Below are 14,362 nucleotides of genomic sequence, written 5' to 3'. Positions count from 1 at the left end.
TCAGAACAAAAGTCTTCAAACGGTGCCTCATATTCACCTCTTCTATCACTACGAATATTTTTTATTCATTTTTCAAGTTGTATTTCAATTTTAGCCTTATAGGTTCTGAATGCATCTAAGGCTTCATCTTTACTTCTCAAAAGAAAGACATAGCAAAACTTTGTCCAATCATCAATAAATGTCACAAAGTATTTCTTAACACCTCGAGTTTGTACAAATTTTAGATCACATATATCGCTATGGATCAATTTAAGAGGGGTTCTGTCCCTTTGTATTGAATGGAACGGTGTTTTAGCCAATTTTACTTCAATACATATTTCACATTTATGATTAGGATTGATTTCATGTGCCGGAATTAAACTTTGATTCATTAGTTTACGCAACGATTTGTAATTCACATGTCCTAATCGACTATGCCACAAACATGAAGGCTCAAGCAAGTAAATGGAATTTATAGTTTTATTCATAACGACTTGCTTCGGTACAATTGTAAGAACGTTCAACTTGAACATTTCATCACACATGTATCCTTTCCTTACATACATCTCATTCTTAGACAACATAAATTTATCGGATACAAACACAAGTTTAAAACCATTCTTGTTAAGTAGAGACCCGGACACTAAATTCTTTCGTATATCTGGCACATGTCAGACATTGTTGAGGATGAGTTATTTCTCAGATGTCATCTTCAAAGTGACTTTGCCTTGTCCTTCAACTTTGGAACTTACAGAACTTCCCATGTATAGTTGTCCCCCATACGATTCTTGATAGTTGGAGAACATCCCCTTGTTCGCACACACATGGCAGGTAGCGCCGGTTTCAATCCACCATTCTCTAGTATTTTCAATCATGTTGCATTCGGACACTACTGTAGATAAACTCATTTCTTGGAGTCCATCGGATAGAGTGTTATTTGCAACCATGTGAGCTTGAGCATTTTTTTTGGCTTTCGACATTCACTTGAACGATGTCCAGCCTTGACACAGTTGTAACAATTCCCTTTGAACTTCTTAGCCTTCTTGTAATTGTCTCTTCGCGGTGCATAATTAGGAGCCTTTCGTTTCTTGTTTGTTGCCTTTGGTTCCATTTCAACAAAATTTGCACTATCTTGATCAACCGACTTTCGTTCGATTTTTCGATTGTCCTCTTCAATCCTCAAGCGCACAATCAATTCTTCCAAGTTCATTTCCTTGCGTTTGTGCTTGAGGTAATTTTTGAAATCTCTCCACATAGGAAGGAGTTTTTCAATAATGGCAGTCACTTGGAATGATTCACTCAATTCCATTTTCTTGGTATGGATGTTGTGCAACAAGACTTGAATCTCTTGTACTTGGCTAATTACGGTTTTGGAATCCTCCATCTTGTAGTCCAAAATTTTGCCAACAATGAACTTCTTTGTTCCGGCATCCTCGGTCTTGTACTTTGTCTCCAAAAATCCCATTGTTCCTTGGCTGATTCTTTTAAACTATACACCTCATATAGTGTATTATCTAATGCGTTTAGGATATAGTTATTGCATAGGAAGTCCGAATGTTTCCATGCATCCAAAGTAATAATCGATTCACGATTATTTTTCTCTTCTTGTACAGTTGGTGCAGTTTCCTTTAGAAATTTAGCCAAATTAAGAGTGGTGAGATAAAACAACATCTTTTGTTGTCACCTCTCGAAGTCTGTTCCTGCAAATTTTTTCGACTTTCCCCCATGTGGGATAGTAGTATTATGCAACGATATGACCACGGGTGATACCATATTATTGGAACCATTTTGACTTGACGAAGTCCTGATGGTAGTCATTTTTGTTACACAAATAGAAGTTCAACAAAATGATAATAATATCGGTGGAGGAATAGTAGACAAAGTACTATTCAAACAAGTAATGATTGTCCACAACCAACCACAAAGACACAACAGTTTGTCTTAAGATTGTTGAAGACGACTTATAAAAAGGGCTATGTAAAGGTTAGTTTTTGATATATTTGTTTGACCAGTTTTAACCCACAAGAGCGTGATCAAAACACAATTTATGTGAATGAAAATTTGGACAGAGTTTCGGTATAACGATTACGCAAAACAAGGATTAAGAAGGAGTAGAAATAGAGAATAATCCAAGGCGAGACATTGTCTCTTTCCTTAAGACAAATTGCCCCGCTACGGTGCTCACGGTGAATGACACTTGTCTCCCAAGATACAATGGATTCACAACTTGTGATAGCAGCACTTCAAACCACAAGAACCCGATGAACTTTTGACAGAATTTTCCCTCTACAAAGGAAATGTATGAAAATGCTATGGAATTAGAAATGAGAGAATTGCAAGAGGAGAATGAATGCTCAATGCAATTGGTGTACCCAAAACTATATCCATAGGGTTCTATTTATAGATGTAGAAAAGGGTGCAAATGAAGTAGTGTGGGTCAAAACATGTATCCTTTCAAAAAAGTTGTAACATTTGGCCAAAACCTGCATCCTTTCGAAAAGTTGCAACACTTCATTTCTTCCAACTTTGGTCCGCAATTTTTCATTCATCTGGAATTGGTTTCGAGATTCCAAATATACCACGATGATCTATACAATGAGTAGAATAAATTGGTCAATTTACTTTTGTAATTTGACCATTGGATCAAGTCCGAATATTTGGTCGAAATTGACACGTAGGCACACATTTTTATTTTCCACTTTTACACACATTTTCATTTTTCAATTTTTGGTTAATTATTTGAACTAATTCCTACACTCTCATCTCTGCCAACTGCTTATGGGAAGTGACGCACTATCTACAGTTAACTATTAAGAAGCAAGCCTCTCCTAACATTTCTTACTTTATCATATAAATTGCCCTCTGAGTAAAAATTTGCCCAATTAATTAATTTGGGAAAAATCATGACTCCTCAAGGTAGCACCTATAAGAGCGTTATTGAGTCCTAAGACATTGATTATGCTATTGCACCCGAAATTGTTGAAGTTGGAACTTTTCCTTCTAGAAAATCTTCGACTCTCGCGAAGCTTGGAGTGTTATCCAATACTGCCGTGCGTGAACCACTTGAATGTCCCATTTTTATGAATGTAATGTGCCCTCCCGTTCACCAGGTTTGTTCTCATGCAATTCAACTTGATTAGGTTGTCTTCTACACTTGTTACCATATGCACGGTTAAGAAAATAAAGTAATAGCGATTTATTCTTAAAAGGTTAATTTTTTGTAGCTCAAAAAAAATTCATGGGTCTGAGGTCTGTCAAACGATAAGATTGTCAACGTGTCAGATTTCTGGAAAAAAGATTTGTTGTTTGAACTAGATTTTGTAAGAAAACAACACAAGTTAGCTAGCATTAGCTCTGTCACATACGTTTGATTCATTTTTCTCTTTTTCAGTGCCCAAATGGCCACACTTTATGCTCGAATTGCAAGTCCAAGGTACGCTGTTGCCCGATTTGTCGTCATGAGCTCGGGAATATAAGGTGCTCGGCATTAGAGAAAATTGCATAATTGCTAGAACTGCATTGCAGTTACAAGATTCCAGGTAGTCAAGATACATTCCCGGATCGTAGCAGGCTTAGGCACAAACGGGATTGCAGGTACTGTCCCTACAATTGTCGATACGCTGGAGAAGAATGCCTTGTCACTGGTGATATCCGGTTCCTTGCAGCACATCTCAAGAATGATCACAAGGTTGACATGCATGATGGGTGTACTTTTAAACATCAATCATCTATGTTGCCTAAAAATGGTTGACATGCAACCTGATCGATACCCATAAAGAGGAGCCTACTTTTTTTTTTTAGACTTTTTTATTTACGCGAGACCCATGCGCATGTGAGAGGGTGTCAACCATTGTGATAGAGAAAATTCTGGTAAACCAACTTAAGTCTTTAAACATCGATATGTCAATACCAAACCCCAAAGATGTCAATAACGCTATTTGGATGTTGACAGTAAGTGTTCTCTTTTTGACACAGATATTCATGCTGGGGATAAAGATGTTTGTACCGAGAGGGGTGTATCGAATCGTGTCCCCCCACTCACAAACATACGGGACCCATGTGTAATTTAATAATCCGAACCAAGGTCCCACTCAAATGACGTGAGTAGTAGGTAAATGATTATGTACGTATAGCATAGTCCTTCATGGTGGTTCAATCATGGGGAAGGACGAAAATCCTATCCTATTGGATTTTACTTGTTTGATATGCTATCTATGAATGTCCTACTCTGCAAATTGGATTTTGTTTCCATTTGGAGCTTTTTAAAATTAATGTCCTTTTTTTAATTAATATTTTTAGCATTCAGTAACCCAAACTACTTCCATCATGAGAAAAAAATTGCCACCTTTCAATTATTGTTGTATTTTTGGATTTGAAATTTTTTTTTCCACTGTGGTATAAAAGGAATTCCTAGCTTTTGAAATTTGTGATCACCCTTCAAAACATAATGAAGGACAATAAAAGTGGTTGGTTTACTAGTTAACAACCTTACGTCACGTGTGCCCTTCAACGTGAATATCTTATTTTCTTCACAAACCATAGCCAAAATAGTATCCAAAATCGAATTGTTGAATGGTTTTCAAAACATATTCAATCATATTTATGTTTCTTTCTGGCAAAAAGTTCTGAGAATTTACTGAAAGAATATTACTAGCAAATGAAATGATAAGTAAATTTGTAAACCTTTCCACGATATCTTTTTACTTCTCAATTCCTGATCTTCAATCTGTTCAAAGGCATTTATGTCTTTTTTGTATGTGATAAATATTGTTATATTTAATCGGTAGTATTTGAAGTGTAATCGGGTTCTCATATACCGTATTTGTGTTTTAGATATCGGATTCACACTTACCGTATTTGACAATTGTTTACCGTATATGGCAGTGCAACTCACTGTATTTGCTACTCACCATATTTGCAACTCACCGTATTTGATAGTGTAACTCACCATATATGACAGCTTACTATATTTACAGGCGAAACTCACTGTATTTGCACAAAATTTTGTATAAAGTGTTTTTATTCATAACTAACTAAATAACACCAAATTTTTTTTCTTATAAATAGAAATACCGTATATGTGAAATCTATTTTTCACACATATAACGAATTAGAAAAATAGTTTATTTTATTTATCTATTTCTAACATAAATTTTAAGTATGTTGCAAATTAAATAAATAAATCTGCAAAATTGCAAACTAAATAAATAGCAGATATAATTTCAACCCGAGGCCAGTGTAAACACAGTTTCCTTGAGACAAATTCGCCCCCTCACCGTGGTGCTAGAGGTTTAGTTTGAACGCCTGTCTCCCAGGACACAATGGTAACCAGTAGAATTCGAGTACCGCGATTCTACTCCGACGAACTTGGCGAGTGTTCGAACAATATCAGCTTACTGGAATGAGACGGAACAAAACAGAAAACAGGCTGGAAATTTGTAGACGAAAATTTCTGTGTATGAACTGCTGGAAAAGAAGTGAATTATATAGACTGAATCTGACCATTAGTTTTCTGCATTAACCATTGTAATTTTTGGAGTCACACTTCGGTTTCGACCATTGGAGTTTTAGACACTCAAAAGTCATTTGGAAAAACCATAAAAGATGCGGACAATCCAAACTGGCCAGTTTTTGCTCCGTTCGGTCTGACATTCGTGTGCGCAGATCGCGCCCGCATTCAAGTTCAAGGTCCGAAGGCTATTTCTGTCCGTGATTTGCACTCCCTTTGCGCGCGAACGTGGAGAGAGCCTCTAAGCTACACATGATCACACCATTCCAGTTAGAACCCCCACCACCTCAATTGAGGTGGAACATCAAAATCCTAAATTAGAAGACAGCTAGAATGAAAATACTGAGAGAGATGAGATTGTAGAGGAATATCAAGAAGAACAAAACCCTTTATCAGATTACCAGTTAGCTAGAGACAGAGTTAGGAGAACACATAGGGTGCCTCAAAGATTAGACTCTGATTTTGAGCTTGCTTAAACTAGTTACGAAGAACTAGTTGATAGGGAACCAAACATGTATGAAGAAGCCTTGAGGAGTGAACAGTCTGAGAATTGGGTGAAAGCGATGAAAGAAGAGATAAATTCCCTCGATAAAAATCAAACATGGGAGTTAGTCCTAAGACCTAAAGACAAGTCTATTGTTGGGTGCAAATGGGTTTTTAAGGTTAAGAAGGGAATTACCAAAGGAGAGGATTTAAGGTTTAAGGCTAGACTTGTGGCCAAAGGTTACACACAAAAGGAAGGGATAGATTATAATGAGATCTTTTCTCCAGTTGTTAAGTATACCACAATTAGGACTATGCTTGCATTAGTTGCGCATTTTAATTGGGAACTTGAACAACTTGATGTTAAAACTGCTTTTCTGCATGGTGAACTTGATGAAAAGATTTTTATGGATCAACCTAAGGGTTTTGAAAACAAACAAAAACCTAATCATGTGTGTTTTCTAAAACGCTCTCTATATGGTTTAAAACAATCTCCTAGACAGTGGTACAAATGTTTTGATTCGTTTGTTCAAAGCCATATATAAAGTGGTTTTGGTTTCCATGTTTTTCCTATGTGGGACAGTTTTCCCATCAACATAGACCATTTCCAATGGTCCACTTTAGACTCCAATTTCTCATTCACCCGAGCTTCATTTTTGGTAAATAAATACAAGACTTCGATGTTCTCGCGGAGAAGAACACATATCAACTTTGATATTCCAAATTGGATCAACGGGTCCCACCGAAAATTGTGCCAAAAGTGAGCCAATTCACTCATTTTTCCAACAATAAACTATATTGTGAACTTTTTCCATTGGAAATCATTGTTGTTGTGTCCATTTATAGCATGTTGGTTATGCTTAGCCAAACATGTTCTTCATTACAAATAAATCTTAATAAAAGGAAGGCACGATAAGCGTTTCTTTTTTTTTTCCTTATCTAGGTGCAGATTTTCAACTGTTTCGGCTTCCAATTCTGCCTGCCCTTTGAGGCTCTTAATCTTGGAACAGCCCCTGTTTACACGACATTCATCCGTTTCATGGGTGATGATCAAGATGCAAACAAGTTCAATTACAGCTTAGAAGTTGGTGGAAATGGCAGAAAGCTAACATGGTACGGAGTTCCAAGGAGCATTCGTGATAGTTACATATCAGTTAGAGATAGTTTGGATGGGCAAATTATCCAAAGAAACATGGCACTCTTTTTCTCCGGAGGTAATAAACAGGAACTGAAGCTGATGTTTGAAATGGTGGGTCAATTGGGTCAACTTTGACCACAATTTTAAGTGGGACCCGATGTTCAATGTATCGAAATTAATGTTCAATTAAATTCTACGTTCCGAGTAGATGAGTGTAGAATATTTAATTGTGAAAAATCACTTCAATATGAATGAGAAATTATGGTTGAAAGTTGGACAATAAATAAGAGGAATAAATGGGAAAGAATTGGAAAAATGTTCCAATCCCACATAGGTTGCAAATACAATCTTGAACCACTTAATAAACTTCAAGTTTGGATATGGGTTTGGGCCCCAAGAGGTACCAATAGTCTTTGAAAGGGGGGAGTCTTAGACAATGTCTAGACTAATCCAAAGGTCGCGCGCGCGCCGCCGTCCGACCTGCCGGTCGGGTCGTGGGTATGGGCCTGTGTTAATATTAATTTAAATTCCCCCCCCCCCTTTGATAGTTTATTAAACGACCCATCAGTTTGCTAAAACTGTGCGTTAAGTGGGCGTGAGTGGTGGATGGAAACTGCTCAACCGTCAACCCTCTCCTCTATTTGAATGGTCCTCAGGTTTTCAATTTTAAAACACACACAGAAACATCACGAAATCATTCTGCATACATACTCTTCTTCTCTGCAATAGTCTACAGAGAGTACTTTCGTTCTGCTTCGTTGTCTTGCAGTCGAAGTGCTGCTTCTGCAAGTATTTGATCGTTGTATTTTGGGAGACGCTTTACCACATACCATAAACACCGTGTGACGGGGTAAAAACGTCTTAAGGACAGAGAGCCTAGTTCTCGCCTCGATCATCCTGGACTTCTTTATGCTTTTGCTTTATTCTGTGCAATTCATTTTCTGGAAATGATATTCTGTTTTGCAATTGTTCATCTGGTTTAGCAAGTCATTTATGGAAAATTTGTTCTGTACAACAAATTGAAAACAACAGCTGAAAATGTCATGCATATTTGGAAAGAACAATGATAATCTCGATCTTTTCGTGCTCCTGGGATTTTGTTAAATATACATTGCCATACATTCTTGTAGTAGGTGGAGAATTTTTTTAATTTATCAATAACTGAATTACAAAACAGATGTGGCTTAATCCTTTTTGACAATTTAAAGTTGTCACTAGATTCACTTATGACAATTCAATGCTGGTTAGTGGTTACCTGTATTGCAGCTATAAAGTTTATGAGTCATCTGTCAGCAAATTTTGCCTTCTCGTTTTCTTCGTTTTGTGAATTTACAGATACAAAAACCGGTAGAAATTTCCATTGTTCTTGTGTAGTTGGAGGTCTGGTAGTTTGTTGCCCTGTTGTAGTTTGTGCTAAAATTGCTGGCAGTTATATTGGAAGGTGTCCTGTTCTTGGAAAATACCATGTTGATTTGTTTTCTTGCATTGTAAAGGCTTGCCATTGCTCACAAGCCTCCTAATGAATGTCTAATATCTAAAAGCATGTTTTGTTAATATACTGATAGAAATGAGCGATGGGTGTGAGAATGGTATTTGTGGGTCTTTGGGATTTGAATGTTTATAAACATAAGCAACATATGTTAAGATTGAACGATATAATAAATAAGATTTTAGTTTATAATAAACTATTTAATCGGTAATATCTTAAAATTGATCGTTTGGAGATGAATCCTTGATAAAAGTGGTAGGAAGATTATTTTGATGTTCTAGTTCAATAATGTAGAAATTTTAGGAATGTTGCTAATACAATGATTATTTGGTTTCAGTAATGATGGTATGATGGAAAATTGTTACAAGGGACAAGAACATTCAAAAATTTTGGGTTAGTGAAATGTAATTCTCTTATCTCAAAGGGTTATTCCATGTTAACAGATAGATAATTAATTGTTATGCACGATAATGATTACTTTTAAGTGGACAAAGGCACCTGCTATATTTGGACGAGAAGATTGAATATTACTAAATTGCAAAGAAGAAGGAATAATTGATTGGTACTTTTGAACATAAATTAACAATTTCAATTTGATTTGATGATTTTTGCTTACACCCTTAAATATTGATGTATATTTCACGAGCTAGGCATGCCAATAATGATGGTACAACAATGGTGAATATTGAGGATTAACTTGCTCCATTTTAAAGGCTGATGACCAATGTGCTACTGCCGCAATAGATTGGTAACCAGTGTTGTAAATTTTCCCCATAGCGATTTTACTTGTAAACACACGACTTTAGTTCAAATTGTAGTGTAAGAGCCCATTTCCGAGGAGAGACAAACAAGCAAAACCTCCTTTAGCTGCAGAAATCTAACTTCTGATTCAGAGAACAATTGAAAATGATAGTGAGAACTCTCTCACTATCAAAGCTCAGAAAGCTTCTCAGTTCATCCTCTCTCTCTACCTATACATACAGAAGGCCTGTATATAACTTCAACCCTTCTTTAATCCTTGTCGGCTCACCCACTTTCTCGTCCTCCTTGCAAAACCCTGCTAAAACCCTACCACTGTTGTTTTTGACTAGATATTTTTCTACCCAACAATTGAAAAACCAGTCTTTTACCAATATAACGCTGTCCAGAGATGGAAACTACGACGAGGCCGCTTCAGATACCATCCCCGTGTGCCCTGGATGTGGTATCTATATGCAAGACTCTGACTCTAAGCAACCTGGGTTTTTCGTTAAACCCTTGCCCAAAAGCCATAGAGACAAGAAAATCGGTAAGAAAGGGTCTTTTGTTGACGAGTCTGAAATCCCAGATATACTCAAAAGAGGTCTTTTGAATGAGATAGTAGAAATTGAAAAACCTGAAAACCCCGGCATTCCTGATGAAGTTTTTGATGAAAACTCGAAAACTGTCAAAAATCTTGGAAGCCCAGATGAAAAAGTTAATGAAAAGCCAATTGTGTGTGCGAGATGTCACAGTTTGAGGCACTATGGACTGGTGAAGGAGCCGGGTGCGGAAATCTTGTTACCGGATTTTGACTTTGATCACACTGTTGGGCGGAGGTTGATCTCGATAACTGGGGCGAGGACTGTTGTTTTGATGGTGGTGGATGCCGTAGATTTCGATGGGTCCTTTCCCAAGAAAGTGGCTGAATTGGTTTCGAGAACTATTGATGAGAACTCGCGATCATGGAAGGAGGGTAAGTCAGGGAATTTGCCTAGGGTAGTGTTGGTGGTGACAAAGATTGACCTTTTGCCTAGCTCCTTATCACCTACTAGGCTAGAGCATTGGGTTAGGGCAAGGGCAAGGGAGGGTGGGTCTGGGAAATTGACTAGTGTGCATTTGGTGAGTGCAGTGAGGGACTGGGGAGTGAAGAACTTGGTGGATGATGTGGCCGGGTTGGCAGGGCCAAGAGGGCAAGTGTGGGCAATAGGGGCACAGAATGCCGGAAAGAGCACGTTGCTCAACGCAATAGGAAAGTGTGTTGGCAGGAAGTTGACTCATTTGACAGAAGCGCCAGTGCCAGGGACCACATTGGGGATTGTGAGAATGGAGGGAGTGTTTCCTGGGAATGCCAAGTTGTTCGATACTCCTGGTCTTTTGCATCCACATCAGATATCAACTAGGTTGACCAGGGAGGAGCAGAAGCTAATTCATATAGGGAAAGAATTGAAGCCAAGAACATACAGGGTCAAGGTCTGTTGAAATTCTTGTTGATTGTTTCAATGCAGGCAACTTAATATTAGTCATTGATTGATTTAACCATATTGCACTGCATCGTTCTTAACTTGTAGATGATGAGTGTAGTGACTGATGAATTTTATTGTGCAAAATTGCCAATTTTGTTGGTCTCTCCTTTAGGTTGCTGAGTAATGGCTTAGATATGGTTAGAGCTTAAAATATATCCGTAAGTTTGCATTTGTTTCAGCCTTTATTTAACCATGACTTTGACTATTGTTTATTTAGATTCACGATAGAGATACTTATCTGGAGCTTTAAAGCTTATGAGGGTATGTGACTGTATACAGACTCTGCAGATTGGACTTTATGGGGGAAAAGATGAAGGGAAAATTGGAAAACTATTCATCCAAGTGTCTATTTTTTAGCTGAAAACATTGCAACTGCTCTCTCATTGGGAAAGTTTATTTGCATGTTCTGCTCCTCTGAGTTCCTCCTCTAGTGCTTCTAGTGCTATAAAATTATAATATCAAGGCAAACTTAGATTGATTGATTTGCATTTTTCTTGTCATTCTAGCTAAAAAAAGATGCATGCCAAAAGGAAGCATGTTTTCCTCATTGTAAGGTTTACGTCAATTAGTTAAGAAGCTTTAATGGTGTAGCTATGGCCAAATCCTTTCTATGGGGGCATGATTTGGATTGAAACTTATTCTGCTGGGATCTTTTGTTTGATGACCAGAATATTGTTTTCATCTCTTTCTGTCATATAATCGTCGTGTCAAAGACAATTTTGAATAACTTTAGGCTATTGCTGGGATATGTTTTAGAGGGCTATTATGTTTAGGTTTGGTGAACAAGAATTATGGTAATGTTCGCCTATAATGTTCACCAATGCAGATGTTCAATAACAGTGGGTCAGTTAGTTTTCCCAGTTATTAAACTTTTATATGATTTGAATTTTAATATTAGCAGTATGCAGTATACCTGAAGTGGAGGACATTATGCTATTTTGATAGTGATTGATTTTTATTTTTTATCTTTTTATCTAAATAGTAATTTGTAATTATTTTCAATTGTTTAATCCGCAAAGGCAGGGCATTCTGTTCATATTGGGGGACTGATGAGGCTGGATATTGAAGAATCATCCGTAGATTCTATTTATGTAACAGTATGGGCATCTGCTCTTCTTCCACTGCACATGGGGAAGACAGAAAATGCTTGCAAGATGTTGGAAGATCATTTTGGCCGTCAATTACAAGTATACTTTGCTTTAGCCAGTAATTTATAGTTCTATATCCTTGCGGGCTGTAAATTCATTAGAATTTACAACATCAAAAACATTTCCATTGTTATTCTTGATAACAAAAACTTTTTACAATGCTTTAAAAATAGCCATTCTGCTGTGCATTTCTGAGGCGTAGAGTGCTTGCTGCATGCTCTCTCCCTGTTTCTGTGTGTGTGTGTGTGTGTGTGTATGTGTTAAAGTTCTATGTTTTATATTCTAAATAGGGGTTTGAAGACTGTTGGCTGACATTTAGTAGTTTGCACATGTTCACTGATGTAAGACTATAGTAGTTAGATGAACTCTAAAAATGTTTTATGGGCATGCCGTACCTGGTTCTCGACCTTTTTTAGAATGTCAGGCATTAATTTTCTTATTGGTGCTCACTGGGAGAAACATGATAATTTTCTTATTGGTGCTCATTAATGTCATGCAGACACCACTGATACTTCTTTATACGTTCTTTTTGCAGCCTCCCCTTGGAGAAGGGCGAGTTGAGGAGCTTGGGAAATGGGTGAAAAAGGAAGTTAGTGTTAGTGGCAGCTGGTGGGATTCAAGTTGTGTTGATATTGCTGTTGCTGGTCTTGGTTGGTTTGCAATCGGACTAAAGGGAGAGGCTCGACTAGGTGTTTGGACCTATGATGGAGTTGATGTTGTCGTTCGAAATGCTTTGCTTCCTCAGAGATCACACAAATTTGAAGTTGCAGGCTTTACCGTTTCAGAAATAGTCTCCAAAGCTGATCGAGCTAGAAATAAGCAGCGCAAGAATGAAAAGAAGAGAAAACCTATCGACTCAGCTGTAGCATATCCTACATCGTCATTGACTATTGATGCAGAATCATAATTAGCATCCCCTTATACATCAGATGTGGCTTTAAATTCAGCCAACCCGGCATAGTGACATCCTGGAGAAACAAAAGATGATGGGAAATATTTTTAGTAGAATGGAGGTAAGTGTGCTTCGTGTTCAAGTGATGGAGAAATTTAAATTGACGTTTCTTTGTCCTCCTCCAGTCCTGTGAAAGAGAAGCAATCTGAGGTTTCTTTAATCAGTGAGATACATGACTTTTGAAAGTGTGCCCTACTACATCAAACTGTCGATATTACTGCAGAGATTGAGAGATGCCAATATGGTGATGCTGTTCGACAATGGACTTGTTATTACATTTTTTTTTTTTTTTTAATCTTTGGCGGTTTTCTTGGCTGGGTTTCTCATCCCAACCTAGTCCTGGAGATGGTGGCACTTAATAGCCATATTTCTATCTAATGTCTCTTTATTTTCTAACAAAAGATTTACCTAAGCTTTGTGTAGCATCCCTTTTTATGTAGCATTCAAATTGAATAATTGTGAAATTATGTTCGAAGACGTTGTTTTTCCTTCTTCCATGTACAGTATATCTAGTTATAGGCAGAAATGACATGTTTTCTTGTCCATCGTACTCGGTCATCTCGAAGACTAGTCAAGTTGGTGATTATAGAGTTCACCTAGCGGCTTCTCGGCCTTCGGTTGATGTATGGTTATCTCTTCTGTTCAAGAACATTGTTGATCTCATGGTTTGTTTTCGAGGGTTTAAATCAATTTAAATTATGAATAGATAAAAATAAATGTAGAATAAAAATTAATTGACAATTTATGAACTACCATTATTTACTTTGATATGGACGGTTTAAAAGAATCATGAAAGCTCGACATTGTTTCGTTCTGCGTATTTTTCCGAGGAGATTACTATGATTAATAAACGAGTTAGATTATCTATTGGTAACTAATTAAAGAGGAATCCTAACTAATTGCGATCTTCACCAAATGAGCAATGATATTTGAAGTCGCTTTCACCATGTAGGGCATGTATCATATGTACGTAGGACGACTACCGTAGTGAACTACTGCGAATAACATTATTCTAAATAAATATAAGGGTATCGCTTCAAAAATGAAGTATTCTACAGGTCCAGGGCCACGTGAGCCCTGAATGTCAAGGGCGACGTCAAGCATGACTCTTCAAAAATTTCAAAAATCTCCTTCGAGATTTGTTTTCGACAACGCATTTTTCCTTATTAGTCAAAACTATGGCCCTATTTGAGCCGGATTCTTTTAAAAAAAAATACAATCTCAAACACTGATTTGATATTATTTTAACCACACATTCTCCATCAATCTATTATTCCAAAATTTGAGGTAAGTTTTGCACAATTTTACACCAAACAAAAATCATATCCAATCATTACACCAAAACTTACACTAAATGAATAATGTTTAATCATTTTCTTCTTTTTTTATTCTTAATAATT

The 14,362-nt window shown here is 37.1% G+C and overlaps 1 protein-coding gene and 1 pseudogene across 2 annotated transcripts; both read left to right on the top strand.

The window, feature by feature from the left end:
- The first annotated feature begins 1,732 nt into the window (after positions 1-1,732).
- Positions 1,733-8,629, top strand: LOC111407393 (annotated as a pseudogene).
- Positions 8,630-9,438: 809 nt separating this feature from the next.
- LOC111401172 (GTP-binding protein BRASSINAZOLE INSENSITIVE PALE GREEN 2, chloroplastic) lies at positions 9,439-13,451 on the top strand. Of its 2 annotated transcripts, XM_023028790.1 has the most exons (3): positions 9,439-10,809; positions 11,882-12,049; positions 12,546-13,451. In XM_023028790.1, exons 1-3 carry the CDS (start codon positions 9,505-9,507, stop codon positions 12,915-12,917), a joined length of 1,845 nt encoding a protein of 614 aa, XP_022884558.1. In that variant the 5' UTR covers positions 9,439-9,504; the 3' UTR covers positions 12,918-13,451. The 2 variants fall into 2 exon arrangements, with proteins under 2 accessions (XP_022884558.1, XP_022884565.1); XM_023028797.1 differs by lacking the exon at positions 11,882-12,049.
- Positions 13,452-14,362: the final 911 nt, after the last annotated feature.

The sequence above is a fragment of the Olea europaea genome, chromosome 1, assembly GCF_002742605.1.
Source record: "Olea europaea var. sylvestris chromosome 1, O_europaea_v1, whole genome shotgun sequence".
NCBI classification, from domain to species: domain Eukaryota; kingdom Viridiplantae; phylum Streptophyta; class Magnoliopsida; order Lamiales; family Oleaceae; genus Olea; species Olea europaea.
The sequence above is the reverse complement of the archived record's forward strand: the minus strand, read 5'-3'. Positions and strand labels throughout refer to the sequence as shown.

Coding starts and splice junctions, on each gene's coding strand:
- LOC111401172 (XM_023028790.1), top strand. CDS start 9,505: ATGATAGTGAGAACTCTCTCACTATCAAAGCTCAGAAAGCTTCTCAGT. Junction 10,810..11,881: donor CAAGAACATACAGGGTCAAG/GTCTGTTGAAAT, acceptor TAATCCGCAAAG/GCAGGGCATTCTGTTCATAT. Junction 12,050..12,545: donor ATTTTGGCCGTCAATTACAA/GTATACTTTGCT, acceptor TTCTTTTTGCAG/CCTCCCCTTGGAGAAGGGCG.